We start from the raw sequence: 20,435 nt of genomic DNA on the forward strand, positions 1-20,435 counted from the left end.
CCTCTGTGCCTGCAAGTGCTGCTTCTGTTCCCCGAACATTCTCCTTCTTGGCCTGCTAGCCCCTCCCTATTTTTCAGGTCTGTCCTAAAACACCCCTTCCTCCAGGAAGCTCTCCTTGATTCCACTGTGGTGCTAATCCACCCTGCCCACCCTCTTGGCCACCCACTGTCTTGGGGGTGATTGTTTGGTTGTCCATCTCTGCAGCCCAGCTCTGGGAGCTCTGAGAGGACAACACAGTGGCCACCATTCTTTGCTGTGTCCCTGTGCCTAGTAGAGTTCAGGGCACAGAGTAGATGCTCAGTGGATGGATGGATGGATGGATGGGTGGAAGAATTTTTAAAGAAAAGGAAGACCTGCCCTACTGGTTCCCTGTCTGGCGCTCTTCCCTCAGTCCGGGCGTCTGGGAACTTGAGTGGGGGCAGCCCTGCAAGGCCACTCCTGGTTCCCCAGGCACTGAGGGGGTTGCTGGGTGCCGCTGCACCCCTCCTGACCCTACCCTGGTCTTCCCTACCTCTCCCCCTGCCCAGAGCTCCCATCGGTGGTCATCAGCGGCGGAGAGAACATCACAGTCCCTTTCCTGCAGCCTGTGACCCTCCACTGTGCAGGGACTGGGGTGCCTACCCCGAGCCTCCGCTGGTGGAAGGATGGAGTGGCCCTGGCAGCCTCAGGGGGGAGCCTGCAGGTACATGCGGGGTCCCTAGGGCTGGCGGGGCAACCTTGCATAGGTGGAGGGGCCACTTTTTAGAGGCCCTGGAGACCCCAGCAGGGCCCTGGCAGCCTGGGGGCAGGACAAGCCCACTCAGCCTGGAAATGCGCAGTGGACCTGGGGGCTGGGTTTGAAGAGGGGAGGGCACCGTTAGCCTAGTGCACATCCCAGGAGCTTCAGCTGTCAGAGGGAGAAAGTGGGAAGGGGAGTATCCCCAAGATCAGAGGGATTCCCTGGAATCTCTGTGTGTGGCTCAGAACTCCACCCCCAGAGCCAGACTTGTCCCCGTGACTCACTTCTCCTGCTCCTGGGGTCAGCAGCAGCCTGGCCATTTGCCGTGTCCCAGCGTCATTGACTGACTTCCGGTTCTGGGCCCGTGTCCCCCCCTCCTCCCCATGACACACCTCTGCCTCCCCCCAGATTGAGAAGGTGGACCTGAGGGACGAAGGCGTCTACACCTGTGTCGCCACTAACTTGGCTGGGGAGAGCAGACAGGATGTGGTGCTCAAGGTTTTAGGTGAGGAGGTGGGCACGAAAGGTGGGGCATCCCTGAGGGCCCTCGGGGCTGCTGTGGGCGTCGGGGAGGGGGAGGGGGTTTTTAAATCATAGCCGTGCATCTGACTTTAGAAGGAGGAAGTCATTTGCTCTGTGGCCCCTTTGGGTTGATTTCTGCAGGGTTTTTAATGGACACCCTTTGCTTGTCGTGTTCACTTTTGGGGGTTCCTTTGCGTCCTTGCATGTGTGGGCAGGTCCTTGCACCTGCCGCTCTTCATGGCTGCCTGGGGTCCCGCCTTCCCTCCCCCGGGGGTCGGCCGTTCCTGGGGCTGGGCTCCGGGCGGTCCTTCTAGGGCTGGGATGAAGGCTGCGGAGGTGCCTTTGTTCGCGTGGGGGTCCAGGAGCGGGTTCCTCGGCAGAGGGCACATGCCATTGCAGGGCTCTTCTTGCCCAGGACCCTTTAAGAAGGCTGGGGGGAGGGACGTGGGGGACGGTCGAAATTTGAGCTGCCAGAGTCCACACCCACCTAGCCAGGGCGCTCCTTGTCTCCCCTAGTGCCCCCCAACATTGAGCCGGTGCTGGCCAACAGGGCAGTGCTGGAAAATGCCTCAGTGACCCTGGAGTGTCTGGCTTCGGGCGTGCCCCCTCCAGGTAAGACCCCTCCTGGGGAGGGAAAGCCACCCGCAGTCGGCCCAGGCCCCATCTAGTGAGGCCGCCAGGACTCTGGCGCCGCTCTGGCTGTGGGCAGATGGGATGAAACCAGCTGGCCCTTCTCCCCATTTCTTGCATTTCCTCTCTTCATCCAGTGGCTGTCACATGCCAGTCACCGCCAGGGCCCAGAGCCTTTGCACTGGTGCCTGAAGGAAGCCTGCACAGGGCAGCCCCGGGGCTGCGCCTCCAGCCTCCGAGTCGCTCTGTCTGGGCCTCTCCTCTAGACCAGCAGCCGAGGAGAGGGCTCGGAGCTTGGGGCTGGGTGTGAGTGTTTGGCAGACAGGGTGGGCCCGGGAGGAGGGCCCAGCCCCTGTCCCCCATTTGAACCAGGCCCACCCAGTTTTGCCTAGGGCAGTGAGCCCTGGAGGTTATTGCCCCATCTCATGGGGCAAATACCCTGTCAGGTTCTGGGATGGGCCCTGGCAGGATGTAAGGAAGCTGAGGATATGTCGGTCCATACTTACGAGGCTGCTGTTTTAGGGTGCACCAGGTTCTCCTCTAAAGAAGAAAGCTGGGAGGCAGGCTGGCTTTGACTCTCCTTGCTCCTGGCTGCCCCAGCCTCTACCCCCTGGGGCTTCCTCTCTGCCCTGGGTCCTGCCTCAGACAACACCGCCCGTCACACAGGCACAGGCTGAAGGGCTGGCAGGAGCCCCTGTGCCTCTCTTCTCTCCCCCAGATATCTCCTGGTTCAAGGGCCACCAGCCTGTCTCTGCCCGGAAGGGAGTCACAGTGTCTGCTGATGGCAGAGCTCTCCTTATTGAGAGAGCCCAATTTTCTGATGCTGGGAGCTACCGCTGTGTGGCATCCAACGTGGCAGGTCGCACAGAGCTGCAGTATGGCCTACGGGTCAATGGTGAGCTGTCCTGGCACTAAAGGGGTCCTTGTCCAAAAAGTTATCCTCTATCCATTTGTCTGTTAGTCTACTCATCCAACCATCCCCCCTCCATCCATCCATCCCCCCTCCATCCATCCATCCATCACCCGTCCATCCGTCACCCGTTCATCCATCCATCACCCATCCATCCATCACCCATCCATCCATCCATCCATCACCCATCCATCCATCCCCCATCCATCCATCACCCATCCATCACCCATCCATCACCTATCCACCCATCCATCCATCCATCCATCCATCCATCCATCCATCACCCATCCATCCATCCCCCATCCATCCATCACCCATCCATCCATCCATCCATCCCCCATCCATGCATCCATCCATCCATCCATCCATCACCCATCCATCCATCCCCCATCCATCCATCACCCATCCATCACCTATCCATCCATCCATCCATCCATCCATCCATCCATCCATCCATCACCCATCCATCCATCCATCCATCCATCACCCATCCATCCATCCATCCCCCATCCATGCATCCATCCATCCATCCATCCTTCTATCCATGCATGGAAATACCCAACTGTCCACCCATTGATTCAACCATCCATCCAATTCTCTGCCCGCCCACCCACCCATCCATTCCTCCACTCATTCCTCCATCTGTCTGCCTCTATCCAACCACATTTATTAAGGACATGCTCTGGGACAAGCCCTGGTGGCGCAGCCCTGAAAAGACAGACCCAGGAGCTTTCTGCTAGCGGAAGATACAGTAATAGATAATTACCTAACGTAGTGTTTCCTGACAACTGTGACAAGAGCTAGTCAAGGTGAGGTACAGCTGCGTGCCTGGACCCAGGCTCTGACCTGGTCTGGGAGCCTGGAGGCGTCTTTGAGGGCTGGATGCCTAAATAGTTTCCATCTGCCAGGGCCCGAGGCTGCAGAGACCTGGGGAATTGAGGGACTGAGAGGAGGCTGGGGGCCTGGAGCTCACAGAACAAGGAGAAGAGGGGCCAGGGTGGTGCAGGTGGCCAGATGGAAGCTGGAGGGCTCAGGTCTTTGTCCTAAGAGCAGTGGGGAGCTGGGCAGGAGCCCTGGGCATCCTGGCTTGTGTCTCCCAGATACAACAGAGTCATCTTCTGCCCACGAGGGGCTGACTGTAGGATACTATTTAATCTGATACCTGCCCAGGGGTCCTCAGCCCTTCTTACCCCACACTGTCCCCGGGGTATAACCAGAAGGCCCGTGTTCAGGTGCTGCCTCTGCCACTTCCTGGCTGGTCGACCTTGGGCAGGTGACTTGCCCTCCCTGAGCCTCGGGTTCTCATCTACAGAGGCCTCAGGATGGTTTGGAAAGGATGGGATGAGTAGCCTTGAGAACTGTGCAGTGGTACCCATGTTGAGTGGCTGTCCCTGTGCTTTTGTGTGTGGCCTGTGGGGGTGCCCGGTCAGGTGCCCTCCCTGTCATGCCCCCGGTGGGGCTCAGCCCATATTCTTTGTCACCCCCGCCCTTCAGTGCCACCACGCATCACGCTGCCGCCCAGCCTGCCAGGCCCCGTGCTGCTCAGTGCCCCGGTCCGGCTGACCTGTAATGCCACGGGCAGCCCCCGCCCCACCCTGATATGGCTGAAGGACGGGAACCCCGTGTCCGCTGCAGGGACCTCCGGCCTCCAGGTCAGTGGGGCTGGGTGGCCCGCTCGCCTCCCTGCTGCCCAGGAGGCGCTGGGAGCAGAGGGCAGGCCCTGGGCGCTTCGACGGGAGGGAGAAGCAGTGACTGCCCAGGGCGACTGGCGGGAGGGGGAAAGCGGGCTGCTCGGCGGAGAGCCTGGAGCGTGGACTCCAGGAACGTAACACGCCACACGAGTGCGAGCCACACGCGTGATTTAAAGCTGTCCAGTAGCACCAGCCCGTGTGGCTCAGTGGTTGAGCGTCAACCTACGAACCAGGAGGTCACCGTTGGATTCCCGGTCAGGGCACATGCCCGGGTTGTGGGCTCGATCCCCTGTAGGGGGCGTGCAGGAGGCAGCCCATCAATGACTCGCATTATTGATGGTTCTATCCCTCTCTGCCTCTCCCTTCCTCTCTCTGAAATCAATAAAAACATATTTTAAAAATAAATACAATAAAATTGCCCAGTAGCTGCATTGAATGAGTAAGAATAGGTGAAACCAGTCTTAATAATGCATTTTAGTTCACCCAGCATATCCAAAAAGCATCATTTCATCACATGGTCAATATAGAAATGATTAACAAGATGTTTTACAGTCTTCTCTTGGTACTAACTCTGAAATTTGCTGTGTGTTTTGCACTTGAGGGCCCGCCCCATTCCAAGGGCTCACTAGCCGCAGCAAAGCTCTAGACTAGAGGGTCCTCTCAAAGGACAGATGTCGTTGTCCGCCAGCCCGCAGGGGTCCCAAGGTCTGGGTGCAGCTTCCGGTTCCCCCGCACTGGGGGCCCAGGGATCTGGAGCCGGCCCCCAGGGACACCCGGCAGCAGGGCCAGCTTGGGAAGGTGTGGGTGCTGGCCCCCGAGGTGCATCTCCTCATGTGGGCTTCCTTCTGGGGGTACAGGTCTTCCCCGGGGGCCGCGTCCTCACGCTGGCCAGTGCCAGGGCCTCCGATTCTGGCAGCTACTCCTGTGTGGCCGTGAGTGCCGTGGGCGAGGACCGCCGGGATGTCATCCTGCAGGTTCACAGTGAGTGTCAGGCCCTGCAGGCCACCAGGTCCAGGGCGGCCTCGCAGGAAGGGGGGGCCGGGGGGGTGTCTGGCCACCATCAGGCAGGAGGGGTCCGTTGCAGTGCCAGTTCCCCCGTCCTGGACAGGGGGGTGGGCGGGGGCCCAGCTCAGCCAGGAGATCCGAGTTCAGGGAAGAGGCAGAAGGAACAGGATGTCACAGGGGGTGCACACGGCCGAGAGTCGGGCTGACGCTCTCACCCCCTGGGTCAGGCAGGGTGACAGTCCACTGGGGAAGGCGATGTGGGGGGTGGCCAGGACGCCAGCTCTGGAGTGTATGGGCCTGGGGTTCGGATCCCTCTCTGCCACTTCCTAGCTCTATGACCTCGAGCTTGTCATTTCGCTTCCCGAGCCTCCGTCTCTTCATCTGTGATATGGGGGTGGGTGGCACCCACTTGCAAGGGTGTCCCGGGGGTCGCCACACTCGTGGACACCGTTACAGTTGCTCTTGATTTAAAATTTCCTCGGAGGGGGTCTCGTGGGGATGTCTGGAGGTGTGCCGGGGGCTCTGGGAAGGGCAGGGCCCGGGCAGGAGGGGAGGCAGCTCCATGCCAGCCCTTCCCAGTTAACAGTCCCCTGTGCTAAGGGCTCACCCGCCTGGGTCGCTGCATTTGACCTCCCTGTGGCCCCCAGGGAGGCTGAGGGATGTCCCGGGCCTCACACAGTGACCGAGTGCGAGGCTGCAGGACTCTGCCCGGGAGTCTTAATCCCGACCCTGCCTCCTGGACCCTCTGCTGCACAGGCTGCTATGGCTCAGGGGAAAAAGCGGCCAGGGTACTGCTTTTAAAAAAAGAAATAAAAAATAAAAATACTGTTAATTTTAGAAAGATTTTGAGATAATTGTAGATTCACGTGAGTTGTAAGAAATAATACAGAGAAATCCTAGCGCCCCTTTACCCCCTGCCCCTCAGCTGGCGTGTAGCCGGCGAGGATGCCGACGCTGCTGCGGTCCAGCCGCGCTCAGGCCCCGGGCCTCGCGTGAGGCCGGCTCCCGAGGTCGCGGAGGGGGTCAGGGCTGCGGCTCAGGGCGCTGGCCCCGTCCTCACGGTGACCCCTGTGCCCGGGCTTGGCTCCTGGCTGCTGGGCGCGGCCGTCCTGCTGGCCCCACCGCTGCCGAGACAGCCCCTCTCCTGCGCCCCCGCAGTGCCCCCCAGCATCCTCGGAGAAGAGCTGAACGTGTCCGTGGCGGCCAACGCGTCGGTGGCCCTGGAGTGCCAGAGCCACGCCTTGCCCCCTCCCGTGCTGAGCTGGTGGAAGGATGGCCGCCCCCTGGAGCCACGGCCCGGAGTGCGCCTCTCTGCGGACAAGGCCTTGCTGGAGGTAGGCGGCCGGGGGCGCACGCGGGGCCCCGGGTAAGAGCGGAGCTGAGCGCAGGCAGGGGCCCCGGGTAAGAGCGGAGCTGAGCGCAGGCAGGGGCCCCGGGTAAGAGCGGAGCTGAGCACAGGCAGGGGCCCCGGGTAAGAGCGGAGCTGAGCACAGGCAGGGGGCCCGGGCGCCCTGCAAGGTGTAGTTCAAAGGCCCCTCTCGGCCCGACGCTCAGGGCACAGCCTCCTGACGGGCCAGAGCTGCTTCCAGCCCAACGGGGACACAGAGCGAAGCCCCAGGGCCAAGCCCTCGGGGCCCCTCTCAGCCCTGCTTGCGAAGCCGGCAGCTCTCTTTCTGTTTTCACTCCTTGTTCCAAAGCCTCTCGCCTTTGGGCACTTATGTCCCTGCATCCGGCACCTGGCCCAGCAAGGCAGGGGGTGACTAGGGCTGGGGACCCTGGAGCCAGCCTGGATTTAAACTTTAGTTCCACCTCCTCCGGGCTGTGCCGCCCCAGGAAGTATCCCGACCATTGGCGTCAGGTCTCTCGCCTGTGAACACACTGGCCCCTTTCTTCTGGGGCGGCTGGGAGCGTTCTTAGAGAGGGGCCTGTGTGGTCCCAGCCTGCCCCAGAGGACAGCCCGTGCTCGCAGCTGGCGGGGGGGGGGTGCCTCTCCCTCTACCGGGGAGCCTTCCACTCCAGCCTGCTCCTCTCCCAGCCCCCCTACACCTTATGATATGATCATTCCCAACTCTGAGCACCTCCCTTTTGCCTGTCTGCCCCGAATGCCTGCCTCTCCTTCCCGTCACTCACCACATCAGGGTCTGACACCTGAGGACAGGGTCCCGATGCTCTACCTTCTCCCCTGGGCTGTTCTGGGAGGACAGGGCTGGGCTGCCGATGTGAAGTGGAGTGAGGCTGGCAGGGCTGCCCTGTAGCGAGCCCGTGGCATGTGCCCAGCCCTCGGCAGGCCCCCCGCAGGCTCCAGCTTCCGAAGCCTCATGGTGTGGGGGGTGCCTGGGGTGCTGGCATGGCCCCCAGGTTTCAGGTGGGGAGGTTGGTGCACAGCGAGGTAAAGGGACGTACCCACAGTCACACAGTCCGTCCGGGGGGGACCCCATCTCCGTGCCGCTCCCGGTGATGGCTCATGTCACCCTCGGCCAGGTGGACAGGGCAGAGGTGTGGGACGCAGGCCGCTACACCTGTGAGGCTCTCAATCAAGCCGGCCGCTCGGAGAAACACTACAACCTGAACGTCTGGGGTGAGGGTCTCCCAGGCTGGGCTGCCGTCCCTCCCCTGGCCCTGCCCCGGCTGACCTGCGTGTCCTGGGGGTCCCAGGATTCAGCCCTCTCCCCTCCTGCCCCTCCCTGCCCCTCCCCTGCCCCTCTCTCCTCCCAGCCCACCGCCCACCTCACTCCCTCTCTTCTCTCAGTCCCTCCAGTGTTCCCCTCAAGGGAGTCCCTCACCGTGACCGTGACTGAGGGGCACCCTGCCAGGCTGTCCTGCGAATGTCGGGGTGTCCCTTTCCCCAAGATCACCTGGAGGAAGGACGGTAGGGTTGCAGGCTGGGAAGGGGCTGGGCGCCCAGCGGACTTGGGGATGTCACTTCTGTAGCCAGCACCCCCACCCCCACCCATCTCCATCCCTGCTAGGCTCTAGGGTGGGGGCCCCCAGTGAGGGCAGGGAGGGGCCTCCTCATGGGGGGCAACGAGGGTAGGGCCGGGCTGGATTTCCTGACCTGAGAGACAGAGGAAAAGCAGGGCTGACGCGGGGAGTTAGCCTGCCAGTCGGGAGAGCGGCACTGCTGTCACCGAGACAGAGAGGCTCGGGGGGCGGGTCTGGGGGGCAGCCCCGGGGTTTGGGGCATGCTAATTTCTAGATGACTAGTGGGCAGGCAGAGGTGGGTGATGCAGCTCAGAGGAGAGGTCAGGGGAGATCCCCAGGGGAGAGGGCACGGCCGGAGAAGAGCCTGTCGGGGAGGAGGCACTGCCTGTGGCCCCGTGGCTCCCCCCTTCTGGCCGCGTGTTGGTGGATGGCAGGTGGATGGGGGGCTGCTCCTCTATAAACAGGCGCAGGGCGTGAGGAGTTGGTGTTTGATCCAGGGCCTCAGACTCACAGAATCCTTGCTGCCAGCTGTGCCCACTGCTGGGTCACCCTGCCCAGGCTATGGACGGGTCATCATTCATTAGCCTTCACTGAGCCCTACGCTGTGCTAGGTCCTGAGCCTCTAAGGATCCCAGGGAGGGAAGTGAGGCGAGGTGCCTTGGATGGCCCAGGCTGGGGTGGGATTCAGATGGACACCTGCAGACAGATCTGTGATCGGGAGGAGCCCAGGGGTTGTGAGAGTTCAGAAGAGTGCCAGGATCAGGTCTGATGCTCAGGGAAGGCTTCCTGGCAGAGGTGACCTCTCCGTGGACATCTGAAGGGTGAGCAGGAGTTGGCCAGGATGGTGAGAGGGCAAATGTTCCAGGTGGAAGGACTGGGAATGGGGGGCTTTTTCTTGCTGCATTCAGGTCAGCCCGTGCCCGGGGAGGGGGCCAGCCTCGAGCAGGTGTCGGCTGTGGGGCGGCTGCTGTACCTGGGACAAGCCCAGCCCGCCCACGAGGGAACGTACACCTGCGAGTGCAGCAACGTGGCAGGAAACAGCAGCCAGGACCAGCAGCTGGAGGTGCATGGTGAGCCGGGCTGGGGTGACCGCACCAGGCAGGAGGGGCCGGAGGGTGGGCGAGCCGGCACCCTGGCAGAGCAGAGCCCACCCCCAGGATCCGGGCCAGGACGGAGCAGTGGTGATGGGCCCACGTCCAAGGGCCCTCTTAGATTAGGGGCATTTTATTAACCGCCCCGCCCACCAGCCTCCTGGAGAGAGGCAGCTCGATCTCGGGAGCCCCTAGTGGCCCAGAGGGAAGAAAGCGCATCTTCAAACAGCTGGAAACGGAAAGAAATGGAAAATTTCCGTGAAGCTCCGATACTTAACGAAAACCTAGGTCTCCAGCTGTTCGTCTCAGTGATGAAATGGAATATCTCAGCCTTATAAAAATAATTCTAGAAACAAAACCAGGAAAAGCATTTTGGAGAGAATTACCCCCACCCCGCCGGCCCCAGTGACCGTCTAACTCCAGGAAGGCCCAGGTTTCTGAGGACTAAAACCCCTCACAGACCAGGGCTGTGCTGGGGGCTTGTTTACCAAACAGCAGGCCCCGCTTGGGAGCCCCAGATTCGGGGAGAGGTGGGTGTGGGGCACTGTTATGACCCCATTATAAAGATGGAAAATGGAGGCCCAGACAGGTGAGGTTACCTGGCCAAGGTCACCTGGCCAAGGTCCCATTGCCAGTGAGTGGCAGTGGGGAACACAGGCCAGCCTGGCACCTGACCTGAGTGCTTGGTGCCCAGCGGCCACAGCGACTTTCTCCCCACCCCAGTTCCCCCTCAGATCGCTGGCGCCCGGGAGCCCCCCCCACAGATGTCCGTGGTCCAGGAGGGGGAGGCCACTCTGGAATGCAACGTCACAGGGAAGCCCCCACCCAGGGTGACGTGGGAGCGGGACGGCCAGCCAGTGGAGGCCAAGCCTGGTCTGCGGCTGCAGAACCAGGGCCGGAGCCTGCACGTGGAGCGGGCACAGGCTGCCCACGCGGGACGCTACAGCTGCGTGGCCGAGAACGTGGCCGGGAGGGCCGAGAGGAGGTTTGCGCTGTCCGTGCTGGGTGAGGACCGGTGGCCTGCTGCAGGAGGGCAGGAGGGGGCCAGACCGCAGGAGGCAAGGCCAGTTCAGTCTCCAGGCACAGCCCCCAGGCTGTCTCGGGGTCACGTCTTGATCTCCCCGGAGGCAGGCCTCTGGTGCGGCCTGTTGTTGGGGGAAGCCTTCAACACCGCTCCCAGATCAGGACTGGCTTCACAGAGCCCCAGCTGCCCCCCGCTTCTCCCCGCCCTGTCTCCCTTTCATGCCGTTCCCCTCCTCTGTTCTGCGCCCTGGGGAAATGAGCAGCCCCTCTCCTGCACGACTTATACATGATGGGGGCATCCAGGGGCCTGAACGCGGTCACGGGAAGTCAGGGCAGCCTCCTGTAGGAGGCGACCTTTCGGCTGGCATGTAAAAGCAGAGTGGGAGTTAAGCGGGTGCCAGGGTGAGGGAAGAGTGTGCCACGCTGAGGGGACAGAGTCCACAGAGGCCTGGTGGGGTGACCCGTTCAGGGTAGTGAGAAAAGCCTTGTGATCTCAGTCTTTTATTGAGCTCCCACTGTATGCCTCAGGGCAGAAGTGGGGAGTGGTAAGAGATAAGATGGGCGAGATGGGCAGGGGTCGGTTCAGGGAGGCCCCTCTCATCATGCCCCGGTGTGGCTGGGACCCCACCTTGCCTGCTCATCCCTGCCTGATGGGCGTGGCTTCCTTTGTGGGTGATGCTCGAGCCACAGGGAGTGCCACTTAACCTTTGCGTGGACCTGGGGAACGCATCTGTGTTCGCCTTTGCTCTAACGCCAGTCTCGTTGGCTCAGCATCGGCTCCGTGCCAGGCACTGTGCCGAGTGCTTTGCACGTGCCCTTGTTGAATCCTCCTGGCATCCCTCTGGGGGGCTGGGGAAACTGAGGCCCAAGGTGTCTGCCTGACGCCAAAGCCCAGCCTGTGGAAGCCCAGCCTCTGACTTCCTTTGGGTGGGATTAGCTCTGACCTCGTCACTTCTACTCCTCAGACAGTCCTGGCTGGGGGGTGGGGCTCCTTGGGGAGGTGTGGCAGGGGGTCGGGGAAGGAGCACTCAGCCCTGCCTGCATCCTGAATAGGCTTCTCTGTGTCTAGTGCCCCCAGAGCTGATCGGAGACTCGGGCCCACTGACCAACGTCACCGCCGCCTTGCACAGCCCCTTAACGCTGCTGTGTGAAGCCACGGGCATCCCACCCCCCGGGGTCCGCTGGTTCCGAGGGGAGGAGCCCGTCAGCCCCGGGGAGAACACCTACCTCTTGGCAGGTAAGGTGCCGGCCAAGGGATATCTGCTGATCAGGCCTGGCCCTCCGCTTCTGCCTCTCTTCATCACTTGCCATAACCTCTGACCCTGAGCTGCCAGGCCTGGTTGGGATAAACATTTCAGCCGTGGTGCACCCCAAAACACAGGAAAAATACTAGATTTAAATACATTTAGAAAAGGTGCCCGGCCGGTGTGGTTCAATGGTTGAGCATCGACCCAGGGTCCAGGAGATTTTGGTTCAATTCCTGGTCAGGGCACGTGTCCGGATTTCGGGCTGAATCCCCAGTAGGAGGAGTGCAGGAGGCAGCTGATCAATGACTCACACTGATGTTTCCATCTCTCTCTCCCCCTTCCTCTCTCTGAAATCAATAAAGACATATTTTTTAAAAAGAAAGAAAGAAAAGGCTTCCTGCTCTGCTCCCCTCCTAGAGGCTCACAGTGACCATCTACACAGTCAAGGTTCTGATAAGTCCTGCAGCAGAAATTCTCACGGCACTTACATAACATCCCATAAAACAGTATAGGTGGACCAATGGAAATAGGATCTATGCACCTTCACCTTTGAATATGCATCCTCCTCACAAAGCTGGTTTGTGATTGTTCTTACTGGCATACAAATGGGGAAACTGAGGCCCAAGGGGCGGTATCCTATCCAGATCTTGCAAGGACTGCAAGGCCCCCTGAATTTCACCCTCAGTGATCCATCAGTCATCCTCTACAGGGATGTTCAGTTGTTCCAAAGCTGGGTGGGGCATGTCTAATGTCCAGGGGGCTCCATTCATCTGTTCACCCTCTTGGGCCTCAGTTTTCCCATCCGAGGAATGGAACACCGGGGTAGGCAGACACATACATATCTGATTGTGACCCCTGGCACGCTCCCCTTCCTGGTGGTCAGCCTGGGCTCAGCTCAGCACAGAAGGCTGCTTATAGTCATGCTTGGGGCCCACTCTCCTCCCTCCCCAGGTGGCTGGATGTTGAAGATGACCCGGGCCCAGGAGCGAGACAGCGGCCTCTACTCGTGCCTGGCAAGCAACGCTGCTGGGGAGGCGCGGAGGAACTTCAGCGTGGAGGTCTTGGGTATGTCACAGCCCAAGCTCCCAGCCCACGACTCCGGGGCCTCCTGCCTGGGAGCTTATGGGGACGGAGCTGGGACTAAGGGCTCAGCTGTAGCATGGGGCCCGCCTGGGAAGGAGGGAGAGGCCAAGGCTTGCTTTCTTTGCCTCATGAGTGGCCTCTGCCCTGAGGCTGCCATGGAACTTTCTAGAAATAGCAAGGACTAATCCACCGTGGAAGGGAGAAAATATTTTTACCACCACCAGCACTGCCTTCCTCTGCTCAGGCCTCCTCCAAGAGACACTGGTGCTTCCCTCGGCCCTGCGGAAGCAGGCACGAGGGATGGGGAAACTGAGGCATGGGAACCTAAAGAGAGATGCTGTGGGCTCCTGGTTTCCTGCTCAGTGGTGGTTCAGCCCAAGCAAGCCAACCCCAGGCAGTAACCATCTGTCCCTCTGCTCTCCCAGTTCCTCCCAGCATCGAGAATGAGGACCTGGAGGAGGCGATCAAGGTCCCTGAGGGACAAACAGCCCACCTGACCTGCAATGCCACAGGTAAGGCCACACACACGGGCTGGGAGAAGGTAAAAAGGCGGCTTCGGAAAGGTGGGGGCTGGGGATCTGGCCTGCCTGTCCCCAGCCCCTTTGCTCCCGATCCCAGCACTGACCACCACACTGGTCCATAGTGGCCTTGTGACATCTGTGTACTCCAGCTGGGCTCTGAGATGCTTGAGGACCCGAGGTCTGCCCTGTTACCATTGTTGCCCCAGTGCCTGGCATAGTAGGCTTCTGTTAATGCTTAGGTCTGGGGTGGGTGGGTGGGTGGGTGGGTGGATGGATGGATACTTGGGCTGATGGGTGGATGGATGGATGGATGGATGGATACGTGGGCTGATGGGTGGATGGATGGATGGGTGGGTGGGTGGATGGATGGATGGATGGATGGATGGATGGATGGATGGATGGATGGATACGTGGGCTGATGGGTGGGTGGGTGGATGGATGGATGGATGGATGGATGGATGGATGGATGGATGGATGGATGGATACGTGGGCTGATGGGTGGGTGGATGGATGGATAGATGGATGGATGGATAGGTGGGCTGATGGGTGGGTGGATAGGTGGATGGATGGGTGGGTGGGTGGGTAGGTATATATATGTATGTATGTTTGCATGGATGAATGAGTGGGGATGGATGGAGGGATGGATGGGTGGGTGGGTGGGTGGGTGGATGGATGGATGGATGGATGGGTGGTTGGATGGATAGGTGGGCTGATGGGTGGGTGGATAGGTGGATGGATGGGTGGGTGGATAGGTGTATGTATGTATGTTTGCATGGATGAATGAGTGGGGATGGATGGAGGGATGGATGGATGGATGGATGGAATAACTTATTTGTCTTCTGTCTGTACCAAGCCATCTCTGTCTACTCCTCGGTAAGGAAAAGGCCAAATCTGTGTCCCCCACCCCTTCCTGGAGCAGCCTCCGACCTCTGCTCCAACCTGGCCAGATCCTGCTGAACTGTCTTACCTGCCTCTCTCCTCTGTGTACAGGCCACCCACAGCCCAAGGTCACTTGGTTCAAAGACGGCCGGCCCCTGGCTTCTGGGGACACCCACTACATCTCTCCAGATGGAGCCCTTCTGCAGGTCCCCCAGGCCAACCTGTCCAGCGCCGGCCACTATTCCTGCATCGCAGTCAACGCCGTGGGGGAGAGAACAAAACACGTCCAGCTGAGCATCCTGGGTGAGTGCTGGGCATCTCCCGGCCATACCGGGTGCTGGCAGGAGGGAGAACCAAGGTGGCCTGACAGACAGCTTCCCCCGAAACACCTCTCCAAGGTCAACAATGACAGTAATAGCGGCTCTATTGGCAGAACGTTTATCGTAGGCCCAGCCTCTGCACAGGCCCTGTTGCTGAATCTTCACAACAGCCCTAGGAGGTGGGTGATGCCTTATCCCATGTCACTGATGAAGCTCTGAGGCTCCAAGAGATGACAGGACTCCTTCCAGGCCGGTCGTCTCCCGAGGGCAACACTGCACCAGCTGTCCTGTTTGGCTGGAGAAATAGGGGTTTAGAAATGAGAGGAACACAGGCTGGGTTCCTAAAGTCTGTTTCTGAAAGTGCAGGTGGTTAAACAGAGAGCCCCTTGCAGGGGCTGGACGCGCAAATTTTAGGACCAATGAAAGCGGAGATACTCTACTCAGCAGGGAACAAAACTCCACTCCCCGCAGGGAGTGGCACAAACCGTAAACACAAACAATTGAGAAGGCTCTGGTTAAATTAGTAGGTACTCTGGATGTTAAGAGGCTATTGGGGAAATTGAGGCAGAAATTGTCCAGCTTCCCCTATGGTGTTGCTTCGTGGTGGAGAGCTGGGGCTCTGGGTCACCCGGGCCTGCATTCCAGTCCGGCCGCACCTGCCTGGGCTCCTCGGAGCCTCAGTTTCCCATCTGTGTAATGCAAGTAGCAACAGCACAGCAGCCAAGCCCCGAGGCTCTGAGAATCTCCCAGGTCCTCAGGCCCAGGGTCAGGGCTCTCTGTTCACGAGCACCCTCCTGGCCCCCCTCACAGTGGCTCCCACCATCCTGGGGGTAACCGAGGACAGTGCAGATGAGGAGGTGACCGTGACCATCAACAACCCCATTTCTCTGATCTGTGAGGCGCTGGCCTTCCCCGCCCCCACCATCACCTGGATGAAGGACGGGTCCCCGTTCGAGGCCTCGAACAACATCCAACTGCTCCCAGGTGATGCCCTCGGCGGGGAGGAGCGAGGGGTCAGAGGACAGGGCTGGTGAACCCGAGCTCATGCCTGGGGGTGACCCTGCCCGCTGCCCCGCAAACAGGCACCCACGGGCTGCAGATCCTGAACGCCCAGAAGGAAGACGCAGGCCAGTACACCTGCGTGGTCACCAACGAGCTTGGGGAGGCCATGAAGAACTACCACGTGGAAGTCCTCAGTGAGTCGGGGGATCCCCTGGGCGCTGGCCGGGTAGGCGGAGGGCTGCTCAGCGTCCCAGCCCTCCTGGGACACGGGCCCCTGGGCCACACTTGACACCCCAGGAGCTTTTGTGTGGCTTGTCTTCCCTCATAGTCACCAGGCAGCCGGGCCAGCAGGGTCATTCCCCAGTTTAGGGCCAAGGACACTAGGAGGAGGGAAGGGTGAGTTAGGATGTGGGCCCCATCGATGCCCACGCCCGTTCCAGTCCTGGCTTCTTTCTGCTGTGATGCAGCCAGAGGCTCTGCAGCTCGAGACCTGGGACCCCCAGAGGCCACCCAGGAGTTTCCCTGCCTCACACCTGCCCTGTCCCATTGCTGACAAATACTCTCGCCCTCAGTGAACAGCCCCAGGAGTGGATCGGTCTCCAGGTCCCTGTTCCTCCGCTCTCCTGAGCCAGTCCCCCATTCCAGCAACCAGGCTGGGTGCAGAGTCTTAGCACCCCCTCCCCAGGCCCGCTCCTCAGACCTCTCTGTGATTTTCAGTCCCCCCTTCCATCTCCAAAGACGACTCCACGGGGGAAGTCAGGGTGAAGGAGGTGAAGACCAAGGTCAACACCACCCTGAGCCTGGAGTGTGAGTGCTGGGCCGCGCCTCCGCCTGCCATCAGCTGGTACAAGGATGGACGGGTGAGCTCGGGGTCTCGGCAGCCTCAGGGTGCCCCTGGTTCAGCTTGGAACCTTCCAGGAAACACCGTCCAAGCACCTGGCCCAGGGCTGGCCTGGGCCCCGCCCCAGCCTTTACGCTGTAATAGGAAATCGTGCGCTTTACAGGAAACGAGTCTCATGAACATTAAACGCTATGTGAATTCGTTTCATTCTGTCCCAGTTTTTAAATTATACAGATTTGGTTTTATAAAGTTTCCAGGATATCCTATCATTTTGTTATATTTTTAAAACTTTATTAAAATCTAAATTTACTTGTCTGGGCGCTCCCCCCATTTGTGACCTCCGTTCCCCCTCTCGCCTCCCCCCCCAGCCCGTGACCCCCAACGAGCGGCTCCGCGTCCTGGGGGAAGGGCGACTGCTGCAGATCCAGCCCACACAGGTCTCCGATTCGGGCCGATACCTGTGCGTGGCCAGCAACGTGGCTGGCGAGGACGACCAGGACTTCACCGTGCTCATCCAGGGTGTGTGGGGACCAACCGCAGGGCCTGGGGCAGTGAGAGGGGGCGGCATGGCTTGGCGGAGGGGGGCGTCTGCTTCGGAGGCCCTGTCCCGGCTGCCTGTCCCCTCCGGCCGCTGTCTGGCACGTCTAGCCTCCAGACCCCTGGCCGGGCTCTCCCACTAACTGACTTGTGCCCCGGGGGCGTCACTGGCCTCCAGGCCTTAGTTGCCTTTGTCAGCTCTGGGTGATTGAGTGACGTGGCCCTGCGGGGCCCCTGGGCTCTGAGGGCCCGTGATTCTGCGCCTCTGCGCCCCCTTACAGACTGGCCAGGGCTCAGTCCGAGAGACACCAGCGCCCCTGAAATGCACGACCTGTCCGAGAAGCCTTGTGCCCATTCGGCGCGAGCTCCCGAGGACAGGCTTCCAGTGCCCAGGGTAGTAATCGCTCAATAAACACTAGTTGAAGGGATGAGTGAATTTTAAAAACACCTTGACCCACGGGGTTGGCTCAAACGGTGCAGTTTCCACTCTGGGGGAGGTGGGATGGGAAGCTCTGAGCCAGGGGCCTCTCCATCCCTCCGCTCTGTGTTGTAATGGCTTTGTCGCCCACCCCCACCCCCAGTGCCCCCCATGTTCCAGAAGGTGGATGATGCCAGTGAAGCCTTGGAAAGCCTGTCCCGGGAGGAAGAGGCCCGGGGTGGGGTGACAGAGTACCGGGAGATCATGGAGAACAGCCCCACCTACCTGTACTGCGACACCAACGCCGTCCCACCCCCGGAGCTCACCTGGTACAGGGAGGACCAGCCCCTCTCGGCCACCGACGGGGTGTCTGTGCTGCAAGGTAGGCCAGGGCTTCACGGAGAAGTCAGGGTGTTTGCAGGCAGGGGCCGGGGTCACCCCCACCTCAGAGCTGGTCCCCTCGACGGCCTTTCTACAAGCCCCCGGAGATAGCTGTGCGATGCTCGCTGTGTGACCTTGGGTGGGGCCTGTGACCACTCGGGACCTCAGCTGCCTTCTGTGAGCCAGGGCTAGAGGTTTTCTGGGCTTCAAGATCTGCAGTGTCCCAAAATAATTGCCAAAGCTGGCACCTTTCTAGAGGGGTCTTTCTTTTTTTGACTTTTTTTTTTTTTTTACTCTCACCCGAGGATATTTTTTTCATTGCTTTTCAGAGAGAGTGGAAGGGGAGGGAAGAAGAACATCGATGTGAAAGAGACAAATCCATTGATTGCCTCCCACATGAGCCCCGACCAGGGCCGAGGATGGAGCCTGCAATGAGGCATGTGCCCTTGGCCTGAATTGAACCCGGGACCCTTCAGTCCGACGCTCTAACCACTGAGCCAAACCGGCCAGGGCAAAACAACCCTTTTATTTTAGAGTATTTTTTTGTGTGGAGGATTTTGAATGAAAAGGCTCTGACATAGGGCTTGGAAATGCCTGGCTTCCCTGGAGGCTGCCCCGCCCTGGGGTAGGCAGAGCTGGGAGAACCCAGGCCCAGATCCCTGTGGCGTCTCATGCCCGGGACTCGGGGGTCTCCCGGCTTAGGCTTCGCCCTGTGTCTCGCCAGGCTCGGCCAGTGGGGCTGGTGGGGGAGGGAGGAGAGAGGAGGTGGGTGCCGGGGTGCTGATGAGCAGGGTCATTCCAGGGTTTGTACTTTGGCTCTTGCAAAAGAAGGTGGCCTCTCGGAGATCTGCGGGAGGTCACGCTCACTGAAAGCTGTTGGCTCCTGTCAGAAACCCCTGGGATGATCCCTTCACCTGCCCTCCGACCTGGACACTGACCCCAGTCCTGCGTACATAGTGAGCTCAGTCACATGCTGAGCCCTGGCCACAGCCCTGACCCCCCAGTACTAGCCATAAACCTTCAACCCCGCCACTGACCTCTGACCCTGGCCGCTGACTCCCAGTCCTGAGCACATGGATTAACCTCACACAGGAGTGACCCCAACTGTGGCCACTCCCTCCTCAGTCACGATGCTGTCCCCTGGCTCTGCATGTAATGAGCCCCTGGTTCCAACCCTGGTCACAAGCCCCCCACAGCCTAGGCCAGTGAGCCCCCAACCCAGAATGTGAGCACACAGTGACCCTCACTTGGGCCCTGCTCGAGACCAGCTCCAGCCCCCCAAAGATGCCTGGGTCTGGCCTTGGCTGGCTCTAGATCACAGCGGGTCCCAGGTGACACCCCCGGCAACCCCCACCCCCAACCACCGCAGCCCAGAGCTGCCTCTTTGCCTCCTAAGAGCCTCTGCCCTCATCGAGGAGCTGGGCTCAGCACTGCTGGGTGCTCAGTTTTTCCATCTGTGAGATGGGGGTGTTTACAGCACCCAGTCAGAGAGCAGGGACGTGCTGGCCAGGCCGGCACACAGCAGCCTCACTGAGCTCTATTTAATCCCCTGGCCCCGCGGGCTGGGCGGGGCAGGCAGATTCTCTCCACGTCACAGGTGAAGTGGCAGGTGGGGGAGAGGGATGTGTCCTAGGTCCGTCCAGAGGAAGGAGCAGGCTTCCTTGCCTTTGCTCAGGCCTCTGTCACCCGTCCCCGCAGGAGGCCGGGTCCTGCAGATCCCCCTGGTACGCGCGGAGGATGCTGGGAGGTACTCGTGCAGGGCCGCCAACGAGGTGGGCGAGGACTGGCTGCACTACGAGCTGGCAGTGCTGAGTGAGTGGCCGGCCTGGGGGCGGGGCGGGGCGGGGGCGCCTCGGGTCTGCAGGCCCCCGAGGGCCTCCCCTGAAGGGGCCCGGGGGCGAGCATGCTCTGCCCGGCAGTTCTTGGAGGTCGCTGATGTAGAGTTATGAGCTCGAGCTCTGAATCCAGACAGGACTGGGTTCAAAGTCCAGGTGAGCTGCTTCCCAGCTGTGCGACCTTGAGCAACTCACAGCCCTCTCTGTGCCCCGGATTCCTTAGCTGCGCCAGGGCTTGGGAGGGCTTGGCGAGTAAGGCACAGGAGTCTCAGCCAGCGCCTGGCACCAAGCACTGCTGTCACCTCCCCGTCGACCCCCACCCTGAGGGGCTTTTCCCAGGGAGGCTGCCCACCCCTCACTCTCCTCTCCCCCACCCCAGCCCCGCCTGTGATCCTGGGTGACACAGAGGAGCTGGTGGAGGAGGTGACCGTCAATGCCAGCAGCACTGTCCGCCTTCAGTGTCCAGCCCTGGGCAACCCCGTGCCCACCATCTCGTGGCTCCAGAACGGGCTGCCCTTCTCCCCGAGCCCGCGGCTGCAGGTCCTGGAGGACGGGCAAGTCTTGCAGGTCAGGGCGTCCCCCGCTTTGGGCTAAGGGCCGCAGCTGCTGCGGCTCAGCGCTGCTTTGGGGACCCAGGAGCTGTTGTCATCTGTGCCAGATGAGGCTCCTCGCCTGAGAGCAGGCGGGAGCACCTGGGATTTCATTCAACCCACCAGATTATGTGTTTCAACCCCCACAACGTGCCCTGCTGCTAGGCACAGGGCTGCACACAGCGCCTAGAAATTCTGCCGATGTCTGGAAAAGATGCACGTGAACGCCACACCTCGAGCCAGCACAGCACAGGGCCTTCCGTGCGAAT

The 20,435-nt window shown here is 60.7% G+C and overlaps 1 protein-coding gene across 1 annotated transcript in view; it reads left to right on the top strand.

Annotated features, from left to right (window-relative positions):
- Nucleotides 1-20,435, top strand: part of HMCN2 (hemicentin 2) — a gene marked incomplete at its 5' end in the record, with an annotated part of 129,630 nt that overhangs the window by 70,184 nt on the left and 39,011 nt on the right. Inside the window, 22 exons of the mRNA XM_081152147.1 lie at nucleotides 528-682; nucleotides 1,127-1,223; nucleotides 1,757-1,852; nucleotides 2,589-2,765; nucleotides 4,275-4,432; nucleotides 5,329-5,452; nucleotides 6,635-6,810; nucleotides 7,958-8,054; nucleotides 8,226-8,345; nucleotides 9,307-9,468; nucleotides 10,213-10,494; nucleotides 11,582-11,749; nucleotides 12,711-12,824; nucleotides 13,268-13,354; nucleotides 14,354-14,545; nucleotides 15,373-15,546; nucleotides 15,645-15,758; nucleotides 16,282-16,424; nucleotides 16,774-16,924; nucleotides 17,524-17,742; nucleotides 19,440-19,553; nucleotides 19,956-20,143. Coding sequence (XP_081008273.1) covers nucleotides 528-682; nucleotides 1,127-1,223; nucleotides 1,757-1,852; nucleotides 2,589-2,765; nucleotides 4,275-4,432; nucleotides 5,329-5,452; nucleotides 6,635-6,810; nucleotides 7,958-8,054; nucleotides 8,226-8,345; nucleotides 9,307-9,468; nucleotides 10,213-10,494; nucleotides 11,582-11,749; nucleotides 12,711-12,824; nucleotides 13,268-13,354; nucleotides 14,354-14,545; nucleotides 15,373-15,546; nucleotides 15,645-15,758; nucleotides 16,282-16,424; nucleotides 16,774-16,924; nucleotides 17,524-17,742; nucleotides 19,440-19,553; nucleotides 19,956-20,143 — 3,308 coding nt within the window. The remainder of the gene's footprint in view (nucleotides 1-527; nucleotides 683-1,126; nucleotides 1,224-1,756; nucleotides 1,853-2,588; nucleotides 2,766-4,274; nucleotides 4,433-5,328; nucleotides 5,453-6,634; nucleotides 6,811-7,957; nucleotides 8,055-8,225; nucleotides 8,346-9,306; nucleotides 9,469-10,212; nucleotides 10,495-11,581; nucleotides 11,750-12,710; nucleotides 12,825-13,267; nucleotides 13,355-14,353; nucleotides 14,546-15,372; nucleotides 15,547-15,644; nucleotides 15,759-16,281; nucleotides 16,425-16,773; nucleotides 16,925-17,523; nucleotides 17,743-19,439; nucleotides 19,554-19,955; nucleotides 20,144-20,435) is intronic.

The sequence above is a fragment of the Miniopterus schreibersii genome, assembly GCF_964146895.1.
Source record: "Miniopterus schreibersii genome assembly, chromosome: 11".
Classification (NCBI taxonomy): Eukaryota; Metazoa; Chordata; class Mammalia; order Chiroptera; family Miniopteridae; genus Miniopterus; species Miniopterus schreibersii.